At 33.5% G+C, this 26,329-nt stretch overlaps 7 protein-coding genes and 1 long non-coding RNA gene across 18 annotated transcripts; 4 read left to right on the top strand and 4 right to left on the bottom strand.

The window, feature by feature from the left end:
- Positions 1 to 6: 6 nt before the first annotated feature.
- LOC106661408 lies at positions 7 to 6,605 on the top strand. 2 transcript variants are annotated; one of them, XM_014384772.2, is made up of 4 exons: positions 7 to 177; positions 5,836 to 6,146; positions 6,210 to 6,291; positions 6,367 to 6,514. In XM_014384772.2, the coding sequence occupies exons 2-4, from the start codon at positions 5,841 to 5,843 to the stop codon at positions 6,429 to 6,431; spliced, it is 453 nt and encodes a 150-aa protein (XP_014240258.1). In that variant the 5' UTR covers positions 7 to 177; positions 5,836 to 5,840; the 3' UTR covers positions 6,432 to 6,514. The 2 variants fall into 2 exon arrangements, with proteins under 2 accessions (XP_014240258.1, XP_014240257.1); XM_014384771.2 differs by lacking the exon at positions 7 to 177 and adding an exon at positions 547 to 1,088 and having other exon boundaries at positions 6,367 to 6,605.
- LOC106661406 (proline-rich protein PRCC) lies at positions 1,278 to 2,547 on the bottom strand. Its single transcript, XM_014384769.2, has one exon. It carries the CDS (start codon positions 2,361 to 2,363, stop codon positions 1,365 to 1,367), a length of 999 nt encoding a protein of 332 aa, XP_014240255.1. The 5' UTR covers positions 2,364 to 2,547; the 3' UTR covers positions 1,278 to 1,364.
- Positions 3,952 to 20,861, top strand: LOC106661405 (STE20-related kinase adapter protein alpha). 4 transcript variants are annotated; one of them, XM_024229378.1, is made up of 7 exons: positions 3,952 to 3,973; positions 17,219 to 17,410; positions 17,592 to 17,824; positions 19,953 to 20,124; positions 20,184 to 20,361; positions 20,457 to 20,702; positions 20,763 to 20,861. In XM_024229378.1, the coding sequence occupies exons 2-7, from the start codon at positions 17,228 to 17,230 to the stop codon at positions 20,837 to 20,839; spliced, it is 1,089 nt and encodes a 362-aa protein (XP_024085146.1). In that variant the 5' UTR covers positions 3,952 to 3,973; positions 17,219 to 17,227; the 3' UTR covers positions 20,840 to 20,861. The 4 variants fall into 4 exon arrangements, with proteins under 4 accessions (XP_024085146.1, XP_014240253.1, XP_014240251.1 ...); XM_014384767.2 differs by lacking the exon at positions 3,952 to 3,973 and adding an exon at positions 15,972 to 16,167 and having other exon boundaries at positions 20,766 to 20,861; XM_014384765.2 differs by lacking the exon at positions 3,952 to 3,973 and adding an exon at positions 15,972 to 16,167.
- On the bottom strand, positions 6,822 to 8,898 carry LOC106661410 (histidine triad nucleotide-binding protein 1). The gene is made up of 3 exons (XM_014384776.2): positions 8,642 to 8,898; positions 8,478 to 8,582; positions 6,822 to 7,111 (listed from the first exon to the last, which is right to left on the bottom strand). Exons 1-3 carry the CDS (start codon positions 8,858 to 8,860, stop codon positions 6,947 to 6,949), a joined length of 489 nt encoding a protein of 162 aa, XP_014240262.1. The 5' UTR covers positions 8,861 to 8,898; the 3' UTR covers positions 6,822 to 6,946.
- LOC106661409 (myosin-2 essential light chain) lies at positions 9,404 to 11,703 on the top strand. Of its 2 annotated transcripts, XM_014384774.2 has the most exons (4): positions 9,404 to 9,499; positions 9,598 to 9,625; positions 9,918 to 10,058; positions 11,387 to 11,703. In XM_014384774.2, the coding sequence occupies exons 1-4, from the start codon at positions 9,497 to 9,499 to the stop codon at positions 11,656 to 11,658; spliced, it is 444 nt and encodes a 147-aa protein (XP_014240260.1). In that variant the 5' UTR covers positions 9,404 to 9,496; the 3' UTR covers positions 11,659 to 11,703. The 2 variants fall into 2 exon arrangements, with proteins under 2 accessions (XP_014240260.1, XP_014240259.1); XM_014384773.2 differs by lacking the exons at positions 9,404 to 9,499; positions 9,598 to 9,625 and adding an exon at positions 9,740 to 9,849.
- LOC106661411 lies at positions 11,702 to 16,925 on the bottom strand. Of its 2 annotated transcripts, none has more exons than XR_002910768.1 (2): positions 16,330 to 16,925; positions 11,702 to 12,011 (listed from the first exon to the last, which is right to left on the bottom strand). It is a non-coding gene; the product is annotated as an uncharacterized LOC106661411 (long non-coding RNA). The 2 variants fall into 2 exon arrangements; XR_001339722.1 differs by lacking the exon at positions 16,330 to 16,925 and adding an exon at positions 13,290 to 13,334.
- LOC106661407 (aurora kinase C-like) lies at positions 13,335 to 15,185 on the top strand. Its single transcript, XM_014384770.2, has 3 exons — positions 13,335 to 13,604; positions 13,771 to 14,019; positions 14,078 to 15,185. The coding sequence occupies exons 1-3, from the start codon at positions 13,551 to 13,553 to the stop codon at positions 14,732 to 14,734; spliced, it is 960 nt and encodes a 319-aa protein (XP_014240256.1). The 5' UTR covers positions 13,335 to 13,550; the 3' UTR covers positions 14,735 to 15,185.
- A 129-nt stretch (positions 20,862 to 20,990) lies between the features above and the next one.
- On the bottom strand, positions 20,991 to 22,697 carry LOC106661318. 5 transcript variants are annotated; one of them, XM_014384620.2, is made up of 8 exons: positions 22,589 to 22,697; positions 22,492 to 22,516; positions 22,220 to 22,418; positions 22,102 to 22,159; positions 21,936 to 22,041; positions 21,690 to 21,872; positions 21,406 to 21,634; positions 20,991 to 21,346 (listed from the first exon to the last, which is right to left on the bottom strand). In XM_014384620.2, exons 3-8 carry the CDS (start codon positions 22,292 to 22,294, stop codon positions 21,182 to 21,184), a joined length of 816 nt encoding a protein of 271 aa, XP_014240106.1. In that variant the 5' UTR covers positions 22,295 to 22,418; positions 22,492 to 22,516; positions 22,589 to 22,697; the 3' UTR covers positions 20,991 to 21,181. The 5 variants fall into 5 exon arrangements, with proteins under 5 accessions (XP_014240106.1, XP_024085133.1, XP_014240104.1 ...); XM_024229365.1 differs by having other exon boundaries at positions 22,220 to 22,313; positions 22,377 to 22,697; XM_014384618.2 differs by having other exon boundaries at positions 22,492 to 22,697.
- Positions 22,698 to 26,329: the final 3,632 nt, after the last annotated feature.

Below are 26,329 nucleotides of genomic sequence, written 5' to 3'. Positions count from 1 at the left end.
GATCGTGTCCTCCATTAAATCTATTTAATTTTTGAGAACTGTGGTGCTGACCAACTCATATTTGCAATACTAGCAGTTATGAGCTCGAATCCCTGCATAGCCCAGGGCTTTTTAGCTGGTAATAATATGAAAAAACTATTTAAAGTAGTTTTATCGCTCTTCCCTGACATTCAACGGGTAAGTAGACGTAGGACTCCTGTATAAATGAAAATTATATTTCAAATAATTAATTTTAATTAATAATACTTCTATCCTTTCTCTCTCACAAATAAAATAACTTCACTGAAGATGGCAAAATGATCGAGGAGAGGGAGACAAAAATGATTAGTAAGAATCAAATTATAGGTTCATCATCCCGTAGATCACAGAAGGAAATTTCAGGATAAATGAAATAATAAAGTAGAACTATAAATAAGTACAAAGCTCAGTATTAAAAATATGCCTCACCTTCAAAATTTTTATGATTAACTACTATTTGCATATTTATTGCTGTTCATGTCTAAGCTTTTCAAAATTTATCAACTGCCATAATTGTAATTATATTTATACTATTTACATTTATCTACTAAGATACACAACAAGAAAATATTAAATCACAAAATTGTGGAATTTGAAGGTAAATGAATGTATAGATCATTATAATTTTGCTGGTTGAGTGTGTTATTTAATCTACTACATTTTGATTACTTGCTATAAAACACTTTTGTCAAACAACTGTGATAATAGTCGTTCCAGGATGGTCAGAGACAATCAAACTACAATAAAATAATTGGCTTTCTTATTTATTACGAATTTATTTTTAACACAATTGAAACATGCCTTTCCCTACATTCTCGCTCACTTCTTTTTCTATTTAATTCTTTAAAAGCTAGCTTTAAAACATTCTCTCCCCGAACAAGCGTGACAATTGAGGCCCCTATTGTTCCAGCCAGCATAACAAGATCTGTATTTCCAACGTACCGCTAAATTTGTATAAATACAAGCCTCTTCTCATTAAGAATCAGCCCATTTGCCAGTTTGATATCTCATATGAATGTTTGATTAGTGGTAAAGTATGACCGATATAATTAAATTCATTCTCCTCTGCCGTGAGTATTAACAGAATTATTATTATTTATAAATTATCCCTTTGAAAGTTTGACAGGGACATTGATGCAGCATGAAAATCCATTTTTTTAAATTATTATTATTAACTTCATTAAATATTTCATACATAGGTGTGCACTGCAACATAATACAAAAAAATGTACATTTTTATTTTATTCCAAAATTTCCATAAAAATAATATTGATATATATATATATAGGTAGTTTAGGTACAAAAAGAAAATAACAGAAATTTACAAATATAACAATGTACAGATGCTAAAAGCCATATTTAGCCTGAGTTTGTTTTCTAGTCATTCTGTTGTTAGCCCATTGATTCTGGAGTTCAAGCTCGTTAGCTTTGGCGTGTTGCGCCAAGTAAGTGATTTGGTGTTTTCGTTTCGACATGTGTGTCCCTTCGAATTTCCTCTTGCCAGGGTTCGGCGTCTCTTTGGAAAGCTCCTTTACAAGCCATTGTTGGGCATCTCCGACAAGAGCAGAGCCGTCGACGTCGATAAATTGCTCCGAGATGGCCTTGCGCCTGTCTTTCGTCCCACACAGCTTTGCCAATATTTCATCGTTTAATTTGACCTCTTCAGCCGGCTGACCCGGCTCACCTTCCGGAAGCGGCACTTCATCCAGGGGAACTTCCTCGACTACAGGCTTTTCCATCGATTTAGCGACTTTGTGTTCAATTTCTGAGAGTTCTTTTGCGATCTGCTTCGCTGTTGTCGGATCGACTTTGATATCTGTTTCAGGGGCGAAGAAAAACGAACCAGCCTCGCCTTCGTTGTCACTTTCACTATCCGATTCTTTCGTCTTGACAATTGGCTTTGGTGGTTTCGGCTTCGGGACTGGTTTAGGCCTCATCAATGATGTCGGTTTCAACTTCATCTTCACTGCATTCGAGACCATCTCACTCTTGGGCTTTGGCAATACGGCGAAGAGGCCAGAACCTTTCTTCGAAGGTGGCATGTTTTGATGCTTCTTGACTTCAGTCTCTTCAGCAACAACTGAAGGTATAGGGATTCGGATAGGTTGAATCCTGTGCTTATCCAACAAAGACCACGCTATGTCCAGTCCCACGTTTTTCAAGCCTACACTCTTCGGCAAATTGGTCACATCCTTGGCATCATCTTTGATAACGCTTTTTGACGTGCTAGGAATCTCTTTTTTGTCCTCATCATTCGCCTGTTTTGCAGGCTGTTCTTGTTTCTCTTCTTCCTCTTCGTAATCACTTGGCTCTCCATCGCTGAATTCGTACGCTACCAACGACATATTGATTTAGAAATTCGAAGTAATTCTTCCACAACACATTTCTTCTTGGTATAATCGTGTCTCTTATTTTAAATACAAAAGTTATTATACAATTACAATAAATAGCAAAGGCCCAAATTATTAACACAAGAAACTTTATTCATAACCTGCTCATCAAACAACTAAAAAGTGAACTACGGTTACAACAGCATAGGTTCTATTTAGGAGAGGGAGATGACGTCACAAAAGGAAATCCCTATTGAACATGAAAAAATTATTACTTTAACATAAAGGGCTGTTGTTTAAAAATACTCATAAAAAATAATAATAATAATAATAAATAAAATAACCATTAATTTGATATTTTGTTCGATCGATCTATTTTCTAAAATTCATTGTTATTTAACAAAAATTAAAATCTGGATGAATAGAACAATTTTGTTTACGAGCTTTTTTATTATTATTATCAGATGTTTAATTATTGTTAAATGATAGAGTATTACTAATTAAAATAAAGAATATGATCTCTTATGTGGTTATGTATTTGAAGGACCAACATCTCGCATACACATTTAAAACTTGCATTAATAATGACAAACGATGAGTAATTTAAATAATGAATAATACAAATGGCGTGATAGTAAAAATAAGTATTTAAATAAAAACAAATATTATTTGTAGATCGTAAGATGCGGTCTGGTGTGAGGTAGATTGAGAAAAACATTTACTTTATTGTTCCAGACCGCATCTTACGATCTCCAAATAATCATAACTAACGGTCACTAAACATCACACATAAACAAATATGTTATGCACTTTTTATTGTTCTTTAATCCTGTCTATTCTTGAACTTAATTCTCCATTTTGATCACCAAGTTATCTCAAATATCGGGTTGTCCGGAAAATAATGCAGGATTTTAAGTTTTCATTAAAAAAAATCTATATAAAATATTCTGTTTACGTTTACAGGATTACTCATTTGTATGAATGTCAACACTTCAATCCTCTTCCAAATGATATTGTTTGTTTACCTCTGTAGCATTCCGCTACTTGGAAATAATTCAGTCATCCTTATAATGTCAAAGCGAGAATTTCGTACGATTTTCTTTTACGAGTTTAAACTCGGCCGAAGCGGAGCCCAAACGGCTAGAAACATTAACCAAGTCTGGGGCGAGGGTTGTGTTAATGAGTGCACTGTGCAAAGGTGGTTTAAAAAATTTCGGGAGGGAGATTTCAGCCTTGAAGATGAAGAAGGTCGTGGAAGGCCTTCCTCTCTTAATGATGATGTTCTGCGATCAGTGGTGGAAGAAAACCCCAAAACAACTGTTCGAGAACTTGCAGAGCAACTCAAAGTCAGTAAAACGACCGTCGCTGACCACCTCAAGGCGATTGGAAAAGTGAAAAAACTCGAAAATTGGGTTCCACACTCATTAAACGATCGCCAAAAAAATCAGCGCTTTGATGTTTGTGCATCACTTCTTTGTCGAAACAAAAATGACCCATTTCTGGCCAGAATTGTTACATGTGACGAAAAGTGGATTCTCTACGATAACACTAGACGTTCTGGACAGTGGCTCGACAAAGGAGAAGCTCCAATACATTTTCCAAAGCCCCCAACTCATCAAAAAAAGGTAATGGTTACGGTATGGTGGGCTTCATTTGGTTTAATACACTACAGCTTCTTAAATCCTGGCGAAACCATCAATGCTGAATCATACTGTAACCAAATTAATACCATGCATCAGAAATTGGCAGTAATGAAGCCCTCTTTGGTCAATCGGAAAGGGCCCATTTTGTTGCATGACAACGCTCGACCACATGTGTCACGTGTAACGTCACAAAAATTATTGGAGCTTGGCTATGAAACTTTGCCTCACCCACCCTACTCTCCGGACCTCTCGCCTACTGACTACCATTTTTTTAGACACCTGGACCACTACTTACAACACATAATATTCAAAAATCAAACGGAACTGGAAAATGCATTTATTGACTTTATCAATTCTAAAAATTCTGAATTCTACTCAGACGGAATTAATAAGTTACCAACACGTTGGGAGAAATGTATTGAGAGTATGGGAAATTATTTTGATTAAAGAACATTGCTTTAAAGTAACTAGTTTCTTTTTTTTTGTTTAATACCAAAATCCTGCATTATTTTCCGGACAACCCAATAGTAACATAATTGAAAAAGTAAAAAATAGATTGTTAAGATATTTAGCCTATAAATGAAAATAGGGATACACAATAAAATTGTACTGAGACAACCTTGTAGATGTCTATTGATAATCTTAAAAATTGAAGATACATAAGTGATAGTCTGGTTTTGTATAAATAATTTAATAGTTTTTCAGAAACCCTGAATTATTAGAATGAAAATATTTTAACATTCCTAAAAAATTGACAAGGACGACTAAATTGTTCTTTTCTGCTCCTATAATACGTGCTTGTAGGCCCTCGAATTCACTTGATACGGACATATTTAATAACTTATATTATACTTTTAAAATGTATCTTCAGCCATGATGCAAAAAATGTGATTTATTTTTACGATTTATAATGTTGTAAAGTGATGCTATGCCATAGTTAAATATTTTTTTTTCAATTAGGAACAACAGTTTTAATATCTTTTTACCTTAACTGGCTTATCTAGCTGTTTTTTTTTTTATTAAAAAAATCTGTCTACTATATATATTTTATATTTCACGCTTTTGAAGATCAATTTCCTTCAACTTCAAATCTAAACGGGATTTTTTTAATATTATATCTATTTTATTTTTAACAATGGTGTTAGGTGGGATTATTCAGCCAGAAAAGAACAAGATGTTTGTCACCTTTTTGTTCTTTTTTAATGGAACATTTTGCTCCTTTTGTAAAGCACCCCTCACTGGTTACATCTGGAACAAGATGTAGGTTATGTAGATTTGTCAAAATAAAATTTAAAAAATGAACCATCTTCCACCAGTATAAATTATAATAATATAATCTTACAGTATTACAGACTATTAATTCCAATTGTTTATACTAGAGGATGTTGAGCCATTTTTTAAATTGTATATTCACAAGTTTTTTTACATCTTATTCCACACACTTTGAAAAATGGAGCAAAACGTTCTGAAACGTAATGTGTAAAGAATTTAAAAAAAAATCTGGGATAAGGCCAAGAGGATAGAAAACATCCAACCAGTACTTTTGTCAAGCTTTGGATAATGTGGAAAACTTTTTTTTAAATTGGTCTTAACCTTGACTTTTTAAAAAATAAATAATTTTACACTTTTTTGTCGGATTTTTTCATCTTGGTTTATTATTATTTTTTCCGGCATAAATTGAAGATTTTGTTAGAAACAAGTATTAGTTGACTTCATAAATGTTCTGGTTAGTTGTATAGTAGAACAAGTCACAGAAAAAATTATATATTATAAAAGCATAACCATACATTTTAATGTAGTGTCATTTTTGAGTTTGTAGTTCATTTTCCCATTTGAACTTTCAGAATGCATGATTTCTGGTGGTTGGGTAAAAGCTGAGGAACCTGACAAAAGTCTTTACTATTACGATTCTGACCATGACACAAAATTAAACGACAACATACATGCTGATGATATGAACTTTGTTCCCGTAATGGTGAGGCGTAATGATTTCTTCCTCAAGGCGTCTAAATCAGTGCCGAGAATCGGCAGGAGGAATGACTTCTTCTACGCCAAGACACACAAGTCTGTGCCCAGGATTGGAAGGAGGAATGATTTTTTCCTAAAAGCCTCAAAGTCCATACCGAGAATAGGCAGAAGAAATGATTTCACATCAGTTAGTTTTATATTGTTTTAAAAATGTTTTATTTAATTTTTTTTAAATATTGATCATTTACAGCAATCGGACAAGGAAGGAATAATGGATTGGCCCTGGTTTAGAGAACACGAGTACATACCAAAAGTATTAAAAAAAGATACAAGTAAGTAATTAAAATGGTTAATTTGGTTTGGTTTTGTTTTTTCACTTAATTTATTAAATATAATTTTCTTTTAAGACTATGAACACCTTCAAGAAGGGAATAAAGAAATACCAGAAAGTCGACAACAGCCTTTAGTTTAGAACAAAGTTTATATTATTATGAAATAAAAAACAATTTATGTCTAAATATATAATTGGTGCTTGATACTCAAAGTATACTGGGATACATATATTTCTTAGTTTTAATCTTAAAACAATGTAGTTTTTAGTTATTTTAGTGTATGAATAAAATCCTACTAATATAAAAATTAAAAATCATTTTCAATTCCTTACTCTAAACCCTCTAACCATCTGAAATTGCAAAACAAAACTGATTCTAGAAATAAGAAAAAGTATTACTTATGGTATTGTATTACTGCATTATAGAAAAGTTCTGAAGATGTATGGAGATTAGAGAAACACAATATAATTTTCAACAAAAGTAAGTTTTACTGAAGGTTATTTAACAGGAATATAATATAAAAAAACAAGTAAAGTAGAACCAAACATTTTTTATTATTTTATTTGGGTATTTTTTGGAGGCTTCTATACATACCTAAGAGACACCGCACCCAACATACACTATGGAACCCAAGCCTCTGTGATGCATAGAGTATTTAGCCTGGAGGCCATCCCAACTGCCTCCCACCAAGAACGTGCAAATGGAGATGATATACGGACTGAGCACCGTCTTTCCCGTTGTTCACAACAAGTCTGAAACCATTGTCTAGTCCTTGTTCTTTGGCAACCTTGCTAGCAACAAACATAAGGTGACCCAGGAGCTGAAATAATTTTTGAAAATCAAGGATCAATAAGCAGTGATGGAGGATTATTCATAAATTTGTAAGACAAAATTAAAAACACTAAAGGATTGTGAGATTTGCATGTTGCCTGTGGGCTGATGAACCTGACATTTGTCATTACTGATAATTTTGGTCTGCCTAACCTCGCTGGGTTTATCTGACAGCATTGGCATGTCTCTATATGAAAAGACAATGAATGAAATGTAAACATAACAACACAATTAATGACCAAATTTCAAATAACTGAAAAAGCCCAATACACTTCCAGCTTATTTTTCAGTTTATCTGAATTCAGATAATTTATTGCACTAGGTGCATTCTCATTATGCATTCAACATTTATTTATTTTTCCCAAGTTACTAACTTGTTATCTTTGCAACAAAAAAAATTTTTTTTTTTAAATGTACCTTGGTTGTTTGGTCTGTCTAACAAGTTTTAACTTTTGCCATCTGTTTGATTTTTTACAGACCAACCAATGAAGATGGCATAGAGCTGAAGACATTGCCAGACTAAAAGGCAGGCCAGAATGATTGAAAACGTCCAAGCTACAGGTTCAAAACCCACACAGACCTCAAGAGGAAACTAATATTGTGGGAAAACCAATAAATGATAAAAACAAATTATGAAATTACTAACAATAATGTCTGTACAAGAATCATTTCCAAGCATTTGTATTACAGAGTAAAGGACAAATGCACGAGGAAACCCAGACAAACATGATACAAAACAACGAAATACAGATTCAAGACCCAGCAGTTCTCAAGAGGAAAACTCAAAAGTATTATTAAAAGGCAGCGATTGAGGAACTAAGAATTCATCTGACAGCAAAAAGAAAACAGATTTTTTTTTACAAAGTTAAAATTACTGACAAGGCTAAAACTATCAAAGAAAATACTTGAAGATTTTGAAAATAATTAATTTAAAAAGAGCAGAATGGAAAGATTAAAAAAAAAAAAAAAAAAACTTAGAGCTCTTCTGTGGTATACTGAAGTCTGATAGGTGGGAAATGTTATGAGAATGGGCAAATGGGGCCTAACTATGAGCTTCTTAAGGCCCTCAAATTATCCTTCAAGCCTCTCAGGGCACAGAATGTCATGTTCATCCAACACAAACTAATGTCTTCCTTCTTTTGACACAAGTGATAAAGACTGACAACAATCGGAACATTTTCCAGCCCAAACATTCGATGCTTGGTATTGCGCTACTGGATTGTAGGTTTGAAGTTCTGCCACGATGCCATGAACAATCAAACATCCAACGTTGGAAGGTAGTATTGTGTAGTGCCAGCTTTATGTCAGTATTTGCATACTTCTTTTTAAAAATTAAATAAATATAAAAACCATACCCCTTCATCTTCTTGGGTAGTGTCTGACAACGTGGCAACTGGCTTTTTCGGGATGACTAAGAAATGGACCGGTGCTTGCGGGTTGACATCATGGAACGCCAAGCACTGCAAAGATAAAACATATGAACCCGGACTCATAGAGCTAAGTCTTAACGTCGAAATACCTTCTCGTCCTCGTAGATGAACTTTGCCGGTATCTCTTTTCTTATTATTTTGCCGAAGATCGTATCACCTCCTGGAAGAGCTTTCTGAGCTTTCGCGACTTCGTCCGACATCCTAGGTGTGAGGGCGAATGTGCGGCGGGACGATCTGTTGACCGTTGGCAAGTTTTTCGACAAAGACTTTCCAACTGCAATGGTAAAATGGAAAACTTTAGACACCATTGGTAGTCGGATGCCGAATGGGAAAGGTTATGGTTCTCTGTTTTTCCCCGCCACGTTCAAATCTATTTTTAAAATATTTTTTATAGGCTTTTTTCTTATTAATGACAGGATTTTGAAATACTCAAAATTAAGTATAAAAAACTTTCTACTAGAAAATAGTAGTGTAAAACTTAAAAACTGATCTAAGCTGATTATGACATGACATTTATGACTTTATCAAACACTAAGATTCTTCTTGTTATCCATTAAATTTTGAATAAAAACTCCTAATTTTGGTGATCTATTTGTAATTAATAATTATCAGAGTACAATTACCAATATTTTATTATTATTTATTGAACTTAGTAGTGGTTTGAAATACATTCCGTCTCTGACGTTAATTCCTTGTAGGGAGTCACTTTATACTTCAAATTTCAAAGTTTTTTAGACTCAACTTCCTGTTAATAAAAAATTTAAGAATATTTTAAGCAGAAGATTATTTTTATTTTAAAATTGCCTGGAATTTTGAAACTAGTAAACTTTTATTTTTAGTTGAACCTCTTGCCAGAACAGAACGTTGATCAAGCACGACAGCCGACAGGTCATTGTTATAAGCAGCATTAGTCATCACTTGACCCAAAGGACAAACAAGCAAAAATGGTAATTCTGTTTTTTCCTTTATCTAATTGAATAAATTGTGTTTTTTATTTTATTACCATTTCTGAATTTCATGTGCTAATCCGTTTTATCGTTTCTAGGCGTCGTACTCGGATGATCAGTTGGCAGGTGAGTTAAACCAGGTCACATCTCATCATTTGAGTTGCGACACACCCAATCCCGCACTTAGTTGACCATATTAGGTATCAAACTCGACTTTGTTCCATTTTCCTTTTTTCGACCGACCTCGGTAGAGTCAGTCGTCACCTCGCCATCCCAGTAAGTGCAACAAACAAGGGGGAAAATGATTTACGGTTTTGAAATTGTTAATAAAGTCATGACTTCCATCGAGGGTACCGAGTCGATTCGCTTTGGGTCTATCATATTTGCATAATTAACACTATTAATTGGTTTATTCTAGAGTTTCAAGAGGCGTTCCAGCTCTTTGACAGCAGGGGTGACAACAAAATTCATGTCTCGCAGATCGGAGACGCGCTCAGGGCCCTTGGTCAGAACCCGACCGAGTCTGAAGTCAAGAAGTTCACCAACCAGCATAAACCAGGTATGATTTATTAATTCACACTTGAAAAATAATATCAAAGTTAAGTTATAAGTTATATATAAGTTTATATAAAAAAGTAACTACAGTGGAAACCCACTAGTCCATACTAATTAGCATTGAGACCAGTCTAGATAAGCAGAATTTTGGATTAGCCGATTATCTGGAGAGATGTAAAGGCAAGCAGTAAAATTGTTCTTACCAACTCTGCTATTAAAAGACATTTTTTAAATTATATTTATCTTATTTATTTAGAAATTGAGATGCGGTCTGGTGTGATGTAGGTTTCAGAAAAACATTTTCTTTATCGTGCCAACGTTTTGATCTTTCTCAATTCACTAGTTTTGTGGTCCGCTTGACCAATTAATTAAGGTTTTCAGTTGAGATAAAAAAGTCAATGGCACAAGCGGGATTCGAACCCACCATTAATTGGTCAAGCGGACCACGAAACTAGTGAATTGAATAAGTTTAAAATGAAGTATACTTCACTAAAGCTCTCCGAGGCCATTTCATTTTTCGCCGAGAATCAAATTGATTACACGACATTTGAAAAATGGCAAAAAGGAGGAAAATTCAAAAGGTGTGGTTGAGATATGGGAGGTTGGTGTTCGAGTGTTTCGAGGTCACGATAGCTCAAGTGGTAGAGCAGCGGCATATCTAGCTGAAGATCGTGGGTTCGAATCCCGCTCGTGCCATTGACTTTTTTATCTCAACTGAAAACTTTAATTAATTGTTTCGATCTTTATTGAGATCATCTTCAGGGCCTGGGATTTACAAACATTGTTTACATATAACCATTACATTTTGGATGTGGAAAAGTGAATTTATACAATACAAAATATATTTTTTATATATTCACTCAAAGTATTTCTACTCTTCTGTCTTCTGTGTAATTGTGCCATTCTTGCGTGTCGTGTCGAGAGTGCCAGTGAGATTGAAAATGTAACAAAATCTGCAGGAGAGTTTAGATTGGGCGAGACCACAATAACTGACCATTAATAAAATTTATATCAAAGAATTATTACCTCATGTTTTACTTCCACACTATTCACATTTACAACAAATTAAATTTAAAATTAAATCTGACATGATATATGTTAAAAGTAAAAAGCAAAAATTAGCTTAAATAATATTTATTTATTATTATTTTACATTTTAAGTAACTGTATGAAGCAAATATTCTATTATATAGTCTTACATTATATAGTAATGATCTTGTAAAGTAACATATGACTATCGCATATTTTTTATTTAGCCTATAATTTATTTACATTACATGCATAGCATTCCTTTCATATTTCATCGATTTATTTGTTTATGGATTTTTCCAGATGAAAGAATAAGTTTCGAAGTCTTCTTGCCAATTTACCAGACGATTTCAAAGGGTAGATCGAGTGACAGCGCTGAAGACTTTGTTGAAGGTCTCAGGCATTTTGATAAAGATGGAAATGGGTTTATTTCGTCAGCCGAACTTCGACATTTGCTTACGACACTTGGCGAGAAATTGACTGATGAAGAGGTCGAACAGCTTCTCGCAGGGCAGGAAGACTCACAGGGAAATGTCAATTACGAAGATTTTGTCCAGATGGTCATGTGCGGCTAAAGTCAAGATTCAAAACACAAATATATTATACATTTTTTTCTATTATCTGTTTATCTATTATGCGCTAACTTATTCCAATTGTACTAAACATTCTATAATTTCAATTTATTAATTTGTACATTTTTTTACTACTTGCCTATGATGTTTTGAATTTTTTTTTTATTTAAATGTAATTAAGAATATTTAGAATTCTATGAATAGATTATTTATAGTTAAATGTCTCATTTCTGTATAACTACCTTTTTCATTTTTAGATATGATAGTTTGTTTATTTTTGGCCAACAAATGGTTAACTATGGTCTTCATGTGGTAGGCCTTCTTCGTTTTCTTTGTAATCAGAAATCTTAATAATCCTGCAATCAGTAATGCTTAATAGTTAATATAAATCATAATTTTGTTATAATAATTAGCAGATGTTTTTATTTGTTAGTGCCGGCCAAGAAATAGCCACAATAACATTTATCTAATAATAAACTAAAGCAAGATCCTCTCGAATGACCCCACCCACTGACGCTGCCCGTGTTTCTTTTATCATATTTTTCTCTGTAAGCTTAGCTTCAGAGGGCCTGATCTTGATGGTCTGGTCTGGGGGAAGTGATATCCTGGCTTTTGCCGCCTCGTCCCAACGTCGTGTCTGGGTCCTCCGGGAACCCAGACAACTACCACTGTTTTTCTGAGGCGCTCCAGCAAGGTGTATTTCTCTAACAAGAGCACGACGAGAGGGTCTACAGAGAACCCGTCTCGTATAGCCCAGACAGTGCTCTTGTAGAAGGCAAGAGCCCTTCTCAGTCCATATCACCTGTAGAGTGTGCCAAATCACGTACAGCTCTGCTGTGTATATGCTGCAATGAGGGGGCAAGGACAGAAGGTGGTCAATCCTTTGCTATACACAGCACATGCCACACCATCGCCAGTCTTGGACATGCCTGTCAAAACCAGTGTATCTATTTAACTTAGACCTGTAGAGGTACGCAATTTAGGCAAGTTCACCAGATCATGCTTGCTGGCTGTCAAGGTGTTGACAGGTGACTTCTGTGAGTCCCTGTACTAGCGCAGGAGCAGGGTTCATGGACAACAAAGGAGACCAGATCTCCCCTTCCAGATGAGGTTTGTAACATGTAGTGTTTTGTGCGTGGTACTTTGCATTTGTTATCCTCGGGTTTCAAGGACCTAGGACGTGTGCATCGACCTGTGTATTGGTGGTGGTTGCTGACAGGGGGCCTGGATGTCCCCCGATGTGCAATGAGTGCTTGGAAATCCTCATCAACCAGCAGGGGTGCACCAGCCACCAAGTCCCCCTTGCAGCCGTCTAGTGTGAAGCATGGCAGCATTGTGCCCATACTGGGGCACCATTTCCAGTACATGATACTGCATTCACCCAAGAACCTTCCTAGGGGCTGTAGCCCTAGGGTATATATAATGTTAACGTGCTTATGGTCTTCATAGTGTAGGTGTATGTGTGTTATGTATGTGGACGCAGTTTACCCTCATGCCCGGGAGCCACACTGTTAATACTACGGCTTGAAAAACATAAACTTGGCACATTGTTATTACAACTACATCAAAAGAATTGATTATATAAAGTTTATTTTTATAACAACTGTATCAAAAGTATAAATTATAAACTCTACATTGTTATTACAACTGTATCAAAAGCATAAACTAGACAGTAGACACACTGTTACGTCAAATTATCCTAACGTCATGCTATAGTTGGGAAGTATTTGAAATGCCCGTTAGGCGATGGTCCTCGGAGGTTTTGAGGCCCTCGCGCTCTATTTGATATTTCGACCGTTATTCATCCTATAAGGTTTTACTTGTTAAACTGTTGAGCATCTTGAATCAGCAAGATAATAACTAGTTTTGCCAGAAACATTTAACAAACTTTCATCATGGAAGTCGTAGAGATACCGACTGAGAAAACTGAGCAATTCAACACAACTATTGTAAGTCGTTTTTCGAATTCTAATTCTGACCATGTTTTATATGTGAAATTTAAATAAATTTATTGCAAGTTACCAGCCCTTTATTTTGATTAGGTTGTTATTCGATTTTTTGTTACTTGGAGAAGAAAAAATAAATAGTCCATAACATAGATTGGTTTTTTTCCAGAATGTAAGTCTTTTGGACGAAGCGGGAAGAAATTATATTGACAATATTAGACAGATAATGAACGAGAGTGTAAAGGAAAATCGAGGAGGGCCAAGAGAATGGACTATCCAGGACTTCCAAATTGGAATGCCATTAGGCAGAGGTCAGTTCGGCAGGGTGTATTTGGCAAGAGAAAAGAAAACTAAATTTATTGTCGCTCTAAAAACACTTATAAAGAAAGAACTGATCAAAGGACCAATGCAACACCAGGTATGAGAAAGCTAATCAATCGACTGAAACCCGTTGGTCTAAAATTATTTGCTTTTAGGTTTTACGTGAAATAGAAATACAGTCACATTTGATCCACCCTAACATCCTCCGTCTGTACACGTACTTCCATGATGTACAACGGGTTTATTTGGTGCTCGAATATGCCGGCAATGGTGAGCTTTTCACTTTCCTCCAGAACCAGAGAAATAGGAGGTTCAGCGAGCGGCGTTCTGCAAAGTATACGTACCAGGTGGCCGACGCGTTGGAATACTGTCATAAGAATTCTGTCATGCACCGTGACATCAAACCAGAAAATCTTCTTCTCGATGTAAATGACAATGTTAAAGTCGCTGACTTTGGTTGGTCGGTCCACGCCCCGTCAGACAAGAGGAGGACAAAGTGCGGCACATTGGATTATCTCCCGCCGGAGATGGTCGAGCACAAGACTTATAACAATCATGTCGACCACTGGTGTCTAGGCATCCTTTGCTACGAATTCCTTGTCGGTAATCCCCCTTTTGAAAGTGAAGACGACAAAACGACTTACGAAAAGATAAAAAAAGTCCAAATACATTACCCCTCTTACCTGAAACCCGGTTCGATTGATCTCATTTCTAAACTTGTTAAATACGATCCGAAAGATAGGATTTCTTTCCATGAAGTGAAGACACATCCATGGCTAGTTGAAAATAAGAACAAATTTTTAATGGAATGATTAATTTTTTCTAATTAATTAAGTTTGTAACATTATTCTATTCAAATATTTATTAAAAAAATTTCCAAACATTTGGCATAATATAAGCCTTTTATTCAATAAATTGTCTTTTTATTTATTTATTTTTTCTTTTTGCTGTGCTGTATTCAATTTTCTGTTTCTATAGTTTTAAGTTGATGTTTAAAAGTGTATTTGGCATCTTAGTTCTTTGTTACTGTTTATTAACTATTGTATGTTATGAATTTTCAGTTGTCTTTAATCTGATTACTTCAGTAAATAGATGTGCAGTCATAGAATCTGTAAAAAATTTTAAATTGAATAAAATAATGCAAATTATTTGTGAACATTCTTTTGGATTGTATACAACCGTTTCTTCTTAACCTAATTAATTCTTGCATTTGAATGTGTGGTATTTAGTGACCGTTAATTAATGTTTATTTAGAGATCATGAGATGTGGTCTGGTGTGACGTAGTTTATAAACACATTTTCTTTATCGTGAGGGCATTCTCAACATGACACCTTATAATGACACATCTACACAGAAAACAAACACTTTGGACCCTGAAAACGATCTCAATAAAGATTGAAACGTTGGCACGATAAAGAAAATGTTTTCTTAAACCTACATCACACCGCATCTTACGATCTAAATAATCTTGTATTTAATTATTCGGAGATTGTCACTAGGTGAGAGGTCACTAAATACCACACAGTTGTATTTGAAGTTTAGTCATTTCTGATGCTTTTAGTCTTATCATCTCAGTTTAGTCGAAACGCTGCTGCAGATCAAAAAATAAACAACCAAGCTAGGTTTATCATCTTATAGACAACAGGAAATCTCACAATTTTTTATTATTAAATGTATGAACTATTTTTAATACATGCATCAAAACAATAAATTTATTTTCGGATTGTTATTTTTATGGTTAGTTGGAGTTCTTTCTGTTTTTGTTAGTAAAATAGAATGGTCGTTAAATACTGTATGATATTTAGGATGTTAAGATTTTAAATCATTAAATTTTTACTCAAAGTGGCAAAGGACTATTTATCTATTTACTGTACAATTAGATGTACTTAAAGTCTAGCATAACATCAGTATAACAGATTGCATAGTAATTGTATTCTGATTTTAAAAAAAAAGTTCTTTTTATAGGAATATGACGCATTTAACTAATTTCAAACTGTTTCTCAAAACTGAACAGAAAAATAATTAAAAACATGAAATTGTTTTTATTTTGTGTACAGTATTAGTACACATGTTTTTTGTTTATTTGTTTTATACCCATTTTGGTCCTCTTTAATGTCTCTTTTGAACAGAACGCCTCATTGAAAGTAATAAAAAATTATGATTTTGACCAAACTGAAGATAACAAGCAAACTAGGATCTCTTAAACGACTTGGGACTAAAGAGGGGAGCTCAAAATGTGATGAGGTATATTCCTTTTTTTAATTCTGGGTCCCCTGGCAATTTATATACTATCATCTTTGAGTCTGTAATTGATCTTATTTTATAACCATAATGCGGAATTTGGCACTTTCCAAGGTGACATTTTGTTATTTTTTTAAAGATATGTTAGTTTCAGTAGTTCTTTACCCATTACATGTTCGGTTGGCACAAGTGCGTTTTCCTTTACTAGTTTCTAGTCCTTTTCTTCTTCAATTCTCTCATTAGGGTCATCTTTTGTGTTTGGTAAAACAGACATTGCTGGGATTTTTGTATGGCTTTCATCACAACATCAGAATGTAAACATATTGAGTATCATGAAACAGATCAATCTGTGCAGATTGTCGTTTTTCAGGTCTGTTAGTGACCAGAGACTTACTGGAGTAGTCAATAAATTATTTTTGGATTTAACCCTCCAAATGTTATGTTTTAGTTTTCTTTTTTCTTTGATTAATTTTTAGGGTAGATTCTGCTTGTCTATAAGTTTAAATTTCTGGCTTGGAAGAGGGTATTACTTTATATGTATACTCATCTTTGAATTATGCAAGATTCAACTTAGATATTAATTGTCCAGCTATGCTCTATAGAGCTTCCACTTAAATGTTGTGTCAGCTAGAGCCTGCATTTTTCTCGATATATTATGCATGTCATAGGTGAAATAATTTTATCTGCTTAATTGATTGGTTTAATATTGTATTTTTGTATAGTATACTTTAGTAAATATTCTTTTTATATTAATTACCGAATTAGATTGTCTAAATGTAGGAATTTTTTTAAATTCTTCAAAATTTTTATATCGTGAACATAGCCAACACGACAATGTACAAAATATAAAAAAGTGAACGTAGACAGAACCAATGTTAGTTCATAAGCCTTTTTCTTGTTTATGACGACAGTCGAAGTGTGTTTTCAGGTAAGTAACCTTCCAACTATCGGTTGTCACTTTGTCAGTCGCTGTCATTGAGTTGTTATCAGACAAACAATGCTGGGCACGTTTACCGTTCTGACCTGTTTTTTCTCAAAGCGCCTTGTGTTTTAGGCCCCTGATATGCCTCAGTCGACAAAGTACGGGGCCAATTCTGAGGACTACAAGCGGATTTCGGTTCTGGGCAGGAGCACAACCGGTTTGGCCACCGTCCATCTGGCCGTCCACAAGCCCTCAGACAGTTGGGTGGCCCTGAAACAGTACAACTTAGACGAACTCGACAGGGAGAATGCAGACTTGATAAAGGTAAAACTTGGCTTTTTTCATTTGTTGGTATACCATATTTTTAACAGATTGTTGTGCTAGTGAACTAATAAAATGTATGAGGCATGATTATGCCTTATGTAGTATGAAAAATACATTGCATACTTCCAAACCTACATAATATTGTTCACTGTTTCTTTAATAACTTAAATTTATCCAATAGGAAGAAATCATTTTAATGCGTCAACTTTCCCACTCGTGCATTCTCTCTTCTTTTGGCTCCTTCGTTTCTGGAAACAACGTAGTATGCATACTGCCGGTGATGGGCTTCGGCTCTACAGCTGATCTCATAGCCAGGCACTTCCCAACGGGTCTCCCCGAGCAAATCATTGTCACCGTTTTGAAAGCAGTTCTGCAGGCACTTCAGTATTTACATTCCAAAGGAATCATCCATAGGTGAGTCAAGCTTCTGCTAATCTTTGCAACAAGAAAAAAATTGGCCCAACATATTATAAATTAATTGATGATATATAAAAATGGAATTGGAAATTGGCTTGACAAAAGTTGAACTTTTTGATGATCAGCTTATATAATTTTGAGATTTTTCAGTGTTGTTTACTGGTTGATGAACCTGAAATTTAGTTACTGATCATTTCAATTTGGCTATCCTCATTGGGTTGGTATATCTGACTTATTTTTAGCATTTTGCCATCTTCAGTGTTGGGTCTTGCTATTTAAACTTCACTGATTGAATGTGGAATGTAAGAGAGAAAAATTGGCGAGCCAGAATTCCTTCAGATCATTCTATGAAAACCATTCTGCCACCAATGATACAAATCCTGTGATTTGAAAGAGTCCACTGTCAATTAAATTAATTTTCAATTTAGACATATTAATTACCTAATAATTATTATTTAACAGTAATAATACATAAACTACAGTTTTTGAACTTGACTCTCCTTGTTCTTGACTGATTTGGTTTATTGGTTTTTCGGTTGACCCTTGATCGGATGATTGGTCTCAAAACAAAAGTTGAGGGAAGAAAAAGCAAAGTTCTGAGGCAGGATGGCCAAAAACCTTATTTCAAGGGTTGTACAGTCTATTATGTGCAACAGCCCGCACACATTCCCTGTGAGTCCTCAGGTGCACAAAAGTCCATCCTGTTGACTTAATTCCAAATTTATGACAACCTTAGCTTGATGAGCCGTCTGCGATTTGCAAGATCTTTCCCTTAATAAATTTTTTGATTATTCAGTTGATTATTAGGTTTCTACACCCTCTAAGTTTGGTCTAAGTTAATCGATAATTATTCAGAAATCGTGAGATGCGGTCTGGTGTGATGTAGGTGTGATTTATCCCTTTCTATATAATCCTGAAAGATAACTGACCGAACCATTGCCAACGTTTTTTTTCCCTTCGTCGGCTCTTTTCACCTCAAAGACCTTATACAAAAATGTCTTTTCTATACCGACTTCCTTCCCCACCCTTTCAAAATCCAACATATATAACATATAAAAACAGCAATATCTCACTGGCACTCTCAACACGACATGCAAGAATGACACAATTACACAGAAGACAAACACTTTGAGTGAGTAGAAATACTTTGATTGAATATAAAAAAATATATTTTGCATTGTATAAATTCACTTTTTTCCACATCCTACATGTATTTGTTAAATGTAAACAATGTTTGTAAATCCCAGGCCCTGAAGATGACCTCAATAAAGATCGAAACGTTGGCACGATTAAAACGAAGAAAATTTTTTTCTAAAACCTACGTCACACCAGACCGCATCTCACGATTTCTGAATAGATTTTGTAAATGTTCCTTTGTTTCATTTGGGTTCCTTCCTTCTAAACCTTACATTACCTTTGCTTTAACAATTATAAAAAATTATAAATTAAAACGAGGAAAAAAATTAAATGATAGTCGGTTGATGAGGAGGTGGTGTCTCGAGGACTAAAGTTATGACTCACATGGTAGCCAGGGTAGTGATCCCGAGGTTGTGGGTTCGAGTCCAGCTCTTATTACTAATTTTAAAAATTAGCTTAGATAACTAACTTAATAATTAGTTATTAACTTTTAACTTAATAATTAATTCCCTAGTTTTTGTGGTCCGCTTGACCACCTCTATGAGTCACGATAGCTCAAGTGGTAGAGTAGCGGCGTATCTATCAAGATCTTGGGTTCGAATCCCACTTGTGTCGCTGACTTTTTTATCTCAACTAAAAACCTTAATTAATTTAATAATTAATAATAACCCTTAGGATAATTTTAACAATTATAGTTCTGTTATTTACTCTAACTTATTTACTTTAAGTCACATTAAAAAGACACGGCTTACTAAAACCTAAATCAAAGTTATATATTCTTCAAAGCTTAGTAATAAAAGTCAGTTAAATGGTTTGCTTCTCTATTCATTTCACGTGTTTGATGCCTTATATATTCAACAAAATTGTGTATATATATTTTTTTAATTGTATTTATCCCTAATAACTAAACATGTATGTTTTCATTTTAACTGTAGTGGGTGGTGATTCATTGACAAATAAATGTTATGGATGTTTGCTGTTTGTCTAGGGCAGTTCGTGGAAGCCATATCCTAATCTCTTCAGACGGTTATGTCAAGTTGGGTGGATTTCGTTATTCCTGTGGTTTGGTGTCATCTGAAAGGTGGAATCGTAAAGTGCACTCTTTTCCACCCAATTCAGAGCCTAATTTAAATTGGCTTTCACCGGAGCTTTTAGAACAAGTAATTTATTTTGTTTCTATTTTATTTGAATCTATATTTTATGGCGATTGCTCTGTTAGAATCTTGAGGGGTACAATGAAAAATCTGACATCTACAGTGTTGGTATAACGGCTTGTGAATTAGCAAATGGAATCGTACCGTACTTTGGTACCTGCAAGACCCTCATGCTGACTGAAAAAGTCAAAGGATTCCATCCCCAGCTAATTGATGCATCAACATTTATTCCCAATGGCCATGGTAATGTTTGTTTTTAAACTTTTTATATTTTAGATTTTTACGCTTTCATTATAAAACTATTCTGGTTGGTATAATTGGATTTGTTTGCTCTTTAGGTGAGGAAGACGATGAAAATTACAAAGAAGACAACGACGAAGTATCCAGGGTGGTGAAGACAAGAAAATTTTCTGACATGTTCCATTCTGTTACTGAGTACTGTTTAGAGCGGGACCCAAATATCCGGCCATCGCCGAAGCAGATCTTGACTCTACCTTTTTTCAAGACGGCTCTATCGCCTCCTTCCCTTGTTCAGACGCTGAAATCGTACATTGACCCTGCTGACTTTCCCTATCAAATCCAAGGTAAAACTTGAATCAACATATTCAAAATAAAACCCTTCAATTTTACTAATTGTTTGGCAGAAGAGGAGAACGCAGACCAGGTAGCATGTGAGTTGATGAATAACCTGGAACTGGATCCTATCAAATGGGAATTTTAATAAATAAACTAGTTAATGTAAATATAGTTTATTATATTTTTCTGTAATTAATACATATACAACATTTGATACAAAACATTATTTTGTAATAAAACAAAAACAAATGTATTTTGTAAATAAAATTATTGTACATTTAGTCATTTAATTGTATTTTTTTATTCAACATCTTGTGTGGGCAGAAAAAAACAAAAAAGCCCTGAGAATAACATAAATAAATAAGTGAACAAAAGTCTCAATTTGTAAGATTACTTTCTTAATATATTCCAGAGAAATTTTTACAATAATATTTATAATTATTTTTAAATTGATTAATACCAAAACATGGAAAGTTCTTCTGGAAGTTCAATACGTGTGAGGGGAAAGCCTATAACTCTTTTTACGCTTTTTATCAGGAAATGTATGAGGATTGAAGAACTTAAATTTTTTATTCGGTGTGTAAGAATGCTGAAGAATATTTTCACTCGTGTAACGATTAGTCTGGTTATAGTTTATCTGAAATTTACCCACCTTTTATTATTATTACTACTGAGCCATCATAACCATGAAATTTTAAAAATTAATTTTACTTTATTGTTTAAGGTGTACTTTTCAGGAAGAAAAATGTCATGGTTGACTTTTTTTCTGAAAAAAAGGTGAGAATCGCTATCATCAGACCCACTTGAGCTATTCTTGGCCAGGAAATCAAAATTTAAAACATCAAATGATTTTTTGTTAGAGAAAAATTCCAATTGTTTGTCCGATCTTCCGACATGACAGTATGGTTCTTTATCTTCTTGAACTGTCTTCTTAGTAGCTCTGAAACGAACTTGTTAACAAATAAGGAATATTTTATTAAATTAAATTAAAGAACCTTGTATCATTATGACAGACGTAATTTAATAATGGCATTTCCCTTCTATCGCTTTCTGACTTTTCTCTTTCAGCATTAAGTCCATCATTTTTATGGCTATTCTGCTCTGATGTACACGGCGGTAAACTATTTTCTTTTTTCTGATCAATCAACTCAGTGTCCTTAAGCGCTGTATTCTCTCCTCTGTTAGGTATTTAATAATTAATAAATTTATAAGTGAACTATGAAGAAACAAAAAAATAATACGCTATATTTATATTCATCAAGGAAAAATCTTCTTGGTTGGGTCTGTTCTGGGCCAAAGCGAAAATATCCTCATTCATCCTTGCTTTTTGAAGAGGACTGTATGTTTCTGAAATAGCTCAAAAGATAAATTTTCTTGTTTCCTTTTTATATTTATTTATATACTCACCTCTGTGGCAGGTCTTACCGAGCAGTACATTTTCAAATATACCCCTATTAACACTCAACTAAAAGATAAAGTTTTAATTATCTAATTAAATAGTTAAATGAGAATGAAATGTACTTACAGTCGGTAATTTTATTTGTTTTCTTTTCGATTTACTTTTCTTTTTCTCCTTTTTCTGTTCAGAGGGAAAGAACATTACTGATTAGAGTAGAAAACTGCAATTACTTTGTTCATATAAAAACTAATAATAATACTTTTTTATTTGATGATTTATTTACATCTTCAAGAAATCTTTTTAACTGATAATCCTTCCCTTCGTTCTACAGAACAAAAATTGTATATTCTTAAGTATGAATGTATTTCTACAATAATAATTAATGGCCATATATTTACTTCGTCCATTTCACAAATTTAAAAACTAAAATGTTAGAAAAAAACAGTTAATTAACATTTATTTTTAAAATGGCCCAAATTTTTTCCCCAGACAAACCAATAGTGTTTATTTACAGTCATATTCATCCAATTGAGTAAACAAGTTCTCAAGGATTAGCTCAAGTATCTATTTTCCTGACGAATTTTACCCATGGGCATGAAATGTGATAAAAGAAGATAAAAAACTAGTTTTTCATGCTCAAATATTATAAAATATTCAAAATAAAAGGTTCAAAAATATATAATGTCATTATCCACAATACTAAAAAATGTTTTCTCTCTTCTATCAAATTAAATGTTTTCTGATTAAGAAGAAAATTTAAATTTAATTTCAAAAAATGTTTATAATACGTTTCTTTATAAAGTTGACATCAAACATAGAAAAAATGTTAAACTGGCTGTTACTTGAGCTAAAATTAATTAACTAGGAATTTAAATAATTTAATATTGTAAATTAAATATGGTTTATAAAGCTAAAAAGATTGATTTTTAGATATTGTAATATTTCTAAATTCAGTACCTAACCTCTTATACAGCACACTGCTGTTAAAAACACAAATATAAAATCATAAAGTAGACATTGTTCTATCGTTGAATGCTTTAAACTTACCCTACTCAGAATAAGCCATACATGATTGGCACATAACTAATACTTTTGGACCAAGCCCACATAATACTGGCTCTTTGGGAAGCACCCACCCGGGTGTGTGAGACTTGCTCCAACTAAAAAACCGGCTCTTTTCCCATCCTGGAATCGCTATGAGCATGGCATCAGCTGGGGCCACCTCACTAAGCACTGGTGTTTAAAAAAAAAACCAGTTCCAGATTCATCACCTAGACCATCAAGCATCACCTTGTTTTGTAGCAGTACCATCTTTATGAAGGCTGCCATCCTCGTCCTGCCATTGCGAGACCTAATCATTATTCAGACGACATTCTCCAGTGTGATATGTCCCATCACTGCCTCCAGTTCAAGGTATTCTGGTGGAAAGTCGTCAAAAATGCATGATGAGTCTTCCATCTTCCTCATCCTGCTTAAGTACAAGCAGAAATACCCATGTCAATGGTCAAATATAAAGTATGTATTCCATCGCCTGCTGATATGAATCATTTGCACATATAAATATATTATTATATTTAAGAATTGAAGAGAGTGAGAAATTTGTTTGAGTCTTAGCCGGCCCTGGAACCCGAGATCAGTTGCACAGGAGGTCAAAATCGGTGTGGTCACTAATAACAGCTATAATTTTTATAACAAACACTTTTTCCCTTGAATGCTTTATTCACGTAGTAAATAGTAGAAGGTACAAAAAAACAAAAACCATTGAGTAAAATCAATTTTTGTGGTAATTCTTTATTTCCAATACTTCCAATAAAAATAAAAAATAAATAGAAAAATATGAAAGGAGAGAAAATGGAAAAAAATCTGGAAAGGAAACACAGGAAAGTAGACGGGAATTTGGCCCCAGTATCAGATAACATTTATTCTTTCCAATAACATTTTTTTTTCTTCAAATCTGTCTGCAAACTATAAATAAATAAAAAATAAAAATGTGTTAAAAATATTAAACATACTCATCTAAATGACATGCGTATCGTTTAAAACATTCCTAACTTTGCTCAACATGCAAGTAAATTTAGTAATATCAAAAATATATCCTATAAAAAAAGCTCATGTCTTTTTTTTTATTGGCAAATTCAACAATGCTGTGGGGGTTGAAAGCAATGCCTACTGGGCTTTCTGTACTGCAAAAACAATTGGTAATCAATACATATACACCTTGAAATCCAGGTGTAATATGCACTTGAAGTTTTTCCCCTAGATTAATGTTTAACAGCATAAAAATATGAACAGCCTACTTAAAGTCCTGTACTCTAAGCAAAACGAGAGTAAAGCTAATAAAGGACTCAGTTTCTACTTGATTGAAGGAGCAGAATTGGTTTAGATCTTTAACAAAAAGTTATGTTAAATTATGAACGAAACAACATAGGCAAGAAAAGTAAGCTATGAAACAAGCTTTTCCCAGTAAAATCATAAAGCTAACTTATGTTTATTGTGTAAATTACTGGTGTGCAATTATATTGTTTTATTAAGCATTTGGCTATAAATGTGTAAATTAATGTTTTTAAAGATTATTAAACATATTGAATGCAATGCAGAGTACATGAAAGTTGTCTTCAATAATTCACTGCAGTTATTAATTTTTTTTTCTCTTCAACATTACAAGTGACACGATTTGGGGAATTTGGATTTTATTTATTCATCAATTTTCAGAGTAAATTTCATTTAAATATTTATCCTTGCAGAAAAACTAGGATTACAATTAACAAGATTATAACAAATGTTATAATATAATACATGTATTTATATTATTTTAAAAAAAATGTTTAAATGTAAAAATGTTTGAGTTAATTTTTTTAATAAATAACGTTCTTGCAATATCAACTGTTTATGTCAAAAAGACATTTAATGGTCCACGTTTTTATGCACTTTTTCTCAAAATTGAGCACATCATATTTGATTTGGCTTAAAACATTTATAAAGAACCAATTCAAGCGTGTCAGTGTCAGTGGCCACAACGGTTAGAAAAAGAAACAAAAAACTGATTCATCACCCACCCGGCTACCCATTTTGGACGAGCTGTACGCGTTTTGCTGCTTTATCCACGCTTGGCGCTTGTACATTTCCAAGACGAGAAAGTGTAATAATAAAATATTGGATTAAGCTTAGAATGCTGTGTATCTAAGATGATAGCAGCATGCCCAAAAGAAGGCACAATGGGCTTTGTCTTGTATTCGATGAAGTCTTATTTCTGGAGATTATTTTTACTTTAAAAGGCACTGAAAGCAGTGATCAGGTTTTTTCAAAAATCTGCAAAGCGTCGTAAGGATTTTTTTAAAAATTATAAGTCATACTTCTATATATAAATGATGTGAAATAGTGATTATCATGAAATAATTTTGAGTATATACATGTGCTTTGGATGTGAATTTAGAAAATTTTCAATTAATGTAGATTAATTTTATTAACTAATGTTTTTTTGTAACTTAATTCTTGTACTTAAATTTAACAACTCTAATATTATTCTAAATCATCACTTTAAAAGTTTTATTCGTTATACTTTTGCAGTATATCCAAATCTTACATTTAAGCAATTCACATTTTATAATGGCTAATATTTTGACCGATTAACTTCTTTTGGTTTTTATGTGCAAATTATTTGTAAGAGTATTTTTTTTTAATCCTAAGATTGTGCTCAAATGACTTCTAACAAAATATACGATACAATAATGTATATAGTACAAATAAAACTAATTTTGCAAATACAAATAAAGAACCAACTTTTTTAAAATTCTCGCCAATAAAAGTTTTATCGTGCTATGTAGTTCAGACTCATATTTTCAGGATTTTAAACTGGGCGGACTTAAAGCTTTGTACTTTCTACAAAATTAGAAACATTCAGTTTTCTTTTTTGCTACGGATCTTTCTCTCTGGTGGGGTCAAAGAAGAGGAACGAAGGAGAAGCCCTGTATTAGAATGTAAATATATCAACAGAGCCACAAAGAGAGGATAGAACCATAAGCAAATAAATAAATTCCTTTATCTTACTAAATAAATAAATATATATATGTATGTTTAAATATATAATAAATCTTATATTTAAATAAAAGGCTAACATTAATCCTGCATGGAAGTTTTATCATGGATTGGAAGTCAGAAAAATGGCTATTTTCAAAACTATTTAATACATTGAAATTTTAAATGCAGTACTTTTCAATGTTTTGTTTGGCACAAAAT

The sequence above is a fragment of the Cimex lectularius genome, unplaced genomic scaffold, assembly GCF_000648675.2.
Source record: "Cimex lectularius strain Harlan isolate CLEC.00 unplaced genomic scaffold, Clec_2.1 scaffold20, whole genome shotgun sequence".
In the NCBI taxonomy this organism is placed as follows: Eukaryota; Metazoa; Arthropoda; class Insecta; order Hemiptera; family Cimicidae; genus Cimex; species Cimex lectularius.
The sequence above is the reverse complement of the archived record's forward strand: the minus strand, read 5'-3'. Positions and strand labels throughout refer to the sequence as shown.